The 5,286-nt window shown below is 35.6% G+C and overlaps 1 protein-coding gene across 1 annotated transcript; it reads right to left on the reverse strand.

The window, feature by feature from the left end:
* Positions 1 to 597: 597 nt before the first annotated feature.
* LOC131001219 (uncharacterized) lies at positions 598 to 1,726 on the reverse strand. The gene has a single exon (XM_057927545.1). The coding sequence runs from the start codon at positions 1,175 to 1,177 to the stop codon at positions 737 to 739; it is 441 nt and encodes a 146-aa protein (XP_057783528.1). The 5' UTR covers positions 1,178 to 1,726; the 3' UTR covers positions 598 to 736.
* Between the last annotated feature and the right edge of the window lie 3,560 nt (positions 1,727 to 5,286).

The following is a 5,286-nucleotide window of genomic DNA, read 5'->3' on the forward strand; positions in this document are numbered from 1 at the left end:
AGCCTTCTGCTCAAACTCAATGGAACATATATACCGTCATCGATCTCTTAGGTTGCATGATTGAGTTGTAATCCATATACTAACAATTTCACACGTCCAACATCATCGATACAAAAATCCAATAATGAGTTAGGCAATCTCCCATTTGGAAGGTCAAATGATTAAGCAACGCAAATGCGATAAGAATTTTAGTGTATCACGAACAAGATGAAACGAAGAAAAAAAAAAAAAAAAGACATGAATCACAATGGCATTGCAAACAAACCCACACATATTTTGCATTGAATCTGCAACCATAACAAATCACGTTGCAACTTCTTCCAGAGCTCTTTCTGCATGCACAACCATGCACGTGCACCGCCCACAAATTTGATCCAAATAACTATATATATTTCCGTATTTTCCACATCCACAAAAAATATCACCCCACCCGTCACATCCCTTCTTCCCCTTCCCCACCAAATGCATGAAGATTCTAATTTAACACCACAAATGACAGACAGAGAGAGAGAGAGAGAGGAGGGTTACGACATACATCATTAGTTTTACAACATTCGAGCAAAGGATAATTAAGATTTAAAAAAGAAAACAGATAAATGAAGGAGAAGACGAGAGCGGTTTGATATATTGCAGTACGAAAGAGAGAATTTAAGCTCCACGTACATACAGCGAGCGGGAATACTACACGAAGATCACGTGGACATCGCAGCCAGATGCTTCCACGTGTCCAGAAACTCTACATTTGAATCCACCGAGCTAATTGCGTGGGGTTGACTACTCCCGGAATGTGGACCGCATCGCTTTTCATTATGTTTGCCACCTCAGCATAGCTCTGCGGCTTCGGCTTCCCGGTCGGCTCGGCTTCCTTACCATACCGGTTCCTCTTCGGCTCGGCCATGCTGACCGGCATAGCCTCGGCCCGGCCCGGGTCGAACTTTTGCCCGAAAAGCGTTCCTTTAGTCAGGAACTCGTAGGCCATGTAGCCGGCTAAGAGCCGGTTTGATGTCATCGGTTGCGGCTCAGTCGCCTTCGTCGCCTGGCTGGCCCCACTAACGGCGCGGGTGACGGACGTTAGTGGAACTAACGGTTTCGCTAACGTGGAAGGATGAAGGGACTCCATCTCTTTCCGCTTCCGTGAGGCCCCAGGCGTCAATATTCTGCGCGCGTGGTAACTCATCCTGACCGTCTATCGTTAAAAGTGAATTTGGGTGCCACGTCAGCTTGATTCTCAAGGGCAGAAGCGTCAGTTCGGGGTGAAAATAACAAAGACAATTTAATTGGATTGAATAAAACGGCAAAAACGGTTTCCGAGAGAGTGAAAAAGGTTAAATTTCGGGGTAAATCACAACTACAGTAGAGGAGAAGGGCGAGAGCTATAAAAAATTGTGCATTTAGACTTAAAAAAATTGAAAGGGGGAAAAAGATAAAAGGAGAGTTGGATTTTATTAATAATGAGGCGGAGAATTTATGAATTTCCGAGACAAATGCTAATGAACAGTAGAGGGATGGGGAGATTGGACTATCGGAATTTTTTTAAATCTGGGCCGTGGACGGCGGATCTGGATTGGAGAGACGCCGTAGCGATGTCTGCCTCCGCCGCGTGCGGCGGTGAGGAGGGAGGGGAGAAGGAGGAGGGGGGGGGAGAGAGGGGCGCGATGGAGATGAGAGAGAAGAGGTTATATAGAGAGAGAGTTGAAGAAGAGGTGGGGAGGTTTGAGGGCAGCGTGCTTCCGGATGATATATAGCGAGTGGCCGATTTATATTGCCCTCGTTTTTGTGAGTTATTCACAAAATGCCATCGCGTGTTGTTATCAACTTATCATCATCAATTTAGGCGATCTAGGGGTTGGGAATGTCTATAATACCCCTCTATGGGGAACGCACGCGATGACTTATGTAAGTATTTCAAATTAAAGTAGGGGCGTTTGGGTAAATCATTGATTATATATATTTCATTTTGTTTTTTTTAGCGTTCCCTCAGACAGCTTTTCATATTCTCACATGCTTTCGATTAGTGATTATAAGTAATTAAAAATATTGTGTGAGACGTTTTCCAGATTAAAAATTGGGAGATTGGTTAAGTGGTTAACATTCTGATCAAAATTTATACTTAATGAATTAATAATTTTAAAATTCTCATCAATTTGAATTTGAAATCTTTAACCTTAATTATTAATCACACTATCACTAAATCAACTTGTATACATAATATAATTATAATTTTATAAGTTTGAATATTTTAATGAGTATAATTTTTATTTTATTTTTAAATTATAAGAAGCACTCCCTCCGTCCCTAAAAATTGCGGATAAAAAGAAATAACACGAATTTTGAAAAAAATATGATAATTGTGATTAAGTGGAGATTAGGTCCACACCTTTTTGTAATAGTGAGAGGCAAAATATATGGAGTCATTTTCAAGAAAGAAAATACCACAATTTTCAAGGACGTCCCAGACTCCCCAATATAATAATAAAGCCACAATTTTTAGGGACGGAGGGAGTATCTATCATATAATCAAATAATCCACCTCTACACCACACAGGCTAAATCACTACCCACACAAATATGAAAAAACTATACCGCACGCAGTCGGAATTGAATCCAAGACCTCTCACAAATGAGAGTCTTCGGATGCCTCAACTTTATCGCTTGAGCTAGGTCTCATTGGCTTATTGAATACAAATTTTAATTCGGATATTAAATAATCTGTTAGAGATACAAAACTTCACTTTTATTTATGGATCATTCTTATATGTATAACTAATGCTCCCTTCGTCCATAAAAAGAAAAACTTATTGTATGTTGAACACAGGTTTTACTAAAATTGTTAAAATTATTGTAAATGAAATAATTGTTCAATTTGTAGAGATAGTGTTATTGTAAAAAATATGGAATAAAAATACATCATTACAATAAAAATATTAAAAAAATAGAATAAAAGTACTCCCTCCGTCCCGCGGAGCGTGACCCACTTTCCTTTTTGGGTTGTCCCACGAAGCTTGACCTGTTTCTAAAAATGGCAAAAAATTTATCCTTTATTCACCTTTTCACTTTTTCACCTACCACACTTAACACACAAAATACAAATTTCTTAATTCCCGTGCCGAAAAGAAATGGGTCACGCTTCATGGGACGGAGGGAGTATAATTTATAGGTAAATATAAGAGAAAATTTAAGATGTGATAGTTCAAAAAGTAAAGTGAGACTTTTTTTTCGCGAATGAAGAGAGTAGTTCGCACCATAATATTAATAAGGGGTATCGGCCTATGAATACTCAAAATTTTTTCTATTTTATGATTTTGCACCACAACTTTAAAATTTGCCTATAAATATTTGAATTTTGTATTTTTTTTTCTGATTTTTCACCCGACAAATTTTTACCCTTATATCATTGCTTTACATGTCGGCAACGATTGAGACGAACGTTTGAAGTGCATAATGAAGCAAATATTTTTATTGTCAATGTGCGATTTAAAACATGTAATTGTATGATTTGGGATGTCAATTCGGCTACCATGTCGGCAACGATTTGGGGTAAAAATTCGTCGGGTGCAAAATAAAAAATATATACTCCCTCCGTCCCCAAAATAAGTTCCTCTTTGGGGACGACACGGGTTATAAGGAAAATGGTAAAGTGTATTGATAGTGGAGAAAAATATGTTATAATTAGTATTGAGAGTGGTGAAAATGTGAAAAAGTGGTATAATTAGTATTGGGAGTGGTGAAAAAGTGAAAAGTAAGAATAAATAAAGTATTATTAGTGGTGGGGTAGTTGTCCAAAAATAGAAAGAAAGAAAGAGGAACTTATTTGGGGGACGTCCCAAAATGGAAAAAGAGGGAACTTATTTCAGGGACGGAGGGAGTATAAAATTTAGGTATTCATAGGCATATTTTAAAGTTGGGATGCAAAATCAAAAAATAGGAAAATTTTAAGTATTTATAGGTCAATACCCCTATTCCAGTTAATAATGGTTACAATTTATTTATTTTTGAATTAATATCTCACCAATAAGTTTTGAATGCATGCAAACCCATAAATACATGTTCCACAATATATTTTTCAGCTTAGACTGTATGCTGGGTGTGCTGTGCTTGTATTTAATAATTTATATTGAAATTTGCGATTTTTATATCTAGTTAAACTGAAATGAAACTTTCATTTTCTCAACAAACGGTGAAGTTGTTGTAAATTCTGATATTCAGTTCAATGCCAATATGATGAATATACCAAATGAAAAGAATTTTAGAATGATTTATTAATTATTATTATCACGATTTTGACCATTCCTTACTCCCAATTTACGGAAAGAAAAAACTAATTAAGCTTTTTTCTTTCTTTGTAATCAGGGAAGGGAAAATGTAGCTCAATTGGCAGAGAAATTGTGACATTTTGCCCAATTCTAAGGGTTTGCACCAAATTGCACACCAAAAAGAATATTTAATTTATAAAATATTTAATTGGTTTTTTTTTATAATTTCAGTAATCAAAATTCCACACTAAATATTTAGAAATAATATAATCAAATATTAAAAGATATCATAGCTAGATCTTTAATTAGATGATAACTTAAGAAAAAAAATGGGAAATTGTAGCATTTCGTATTGCAAATTGTGTCCTTAATTTATCGTATTCCCAGATATTTTCTTAATTGTTCTTAATCGAATTCTTATCTACGAATAATGAGGTTTAGGGTTCAAACTTCATCACTCCCCCTCCTCCAAAAAAAAAAAGGGTTCAGGTAAAATAGACCGAGTTTATACTCTAAAACCTTTCTTTAACTAATAAAAAACGATTATGAGTTCAACTTAACTTAGTTTAGATGATTTCATATGCATATATAAAATTCTAGCATAACGACAGTTAGAATGTGACTAACTCACATTTGAAATAACTTATAGGTGTGATTATTAACTATAATTAAAACTATATTATAACCATATATCTATAAGCTATATATTTTTTATAAATTAAAATATTAAATAAAAAATTTAAAGGTCGCACCACATGGAACTCAAATCCAAGACCTTTGACCTTCTTAGATATTAACATCTTGCCGTTTGGGCAACACACGCAGACATATCTATAAGTTATATTAATTTCACACGTGGTGGCGTCTATTTCAATATGAATTGTATTTTCATTTCCCTCCAATTATCATTGCACTATACATCTTAACCGGAGGCCCCATACAGTCATACCTTGTCGTTATATTACTAAAGGCCAGCTAACGTTATTGTATAATTGCGTTAGCCATATGAATTTTCAATACTAAATATCATGTT

Source organism: Salvia miltiorrhiza, chromosome 8 (genome assembly GCF_028751815.1).
Source record: "Salvia miltiorrhiza cultivar Shanhuang (shh) chromosome 8, IMPLAD_Smil_shh, whole genome shotgun sequence".
NCBI classification, from domain to species: Eukaryota; Viridiplantae; Streptophyta; class Magnoliopsida; order Lamiales; family Lamiaceae; genus Salvia; species Salvia miltiorrhiza.

Coding starts and splice junctions, on each gene's coding strand:
- LOC131001219 (XM_057927545.1), bottom strand. CDS start 1,177: ATGAGTTACCACGCGCGCAGAATATTGACGCCTGGGGCCTCACGGAAG.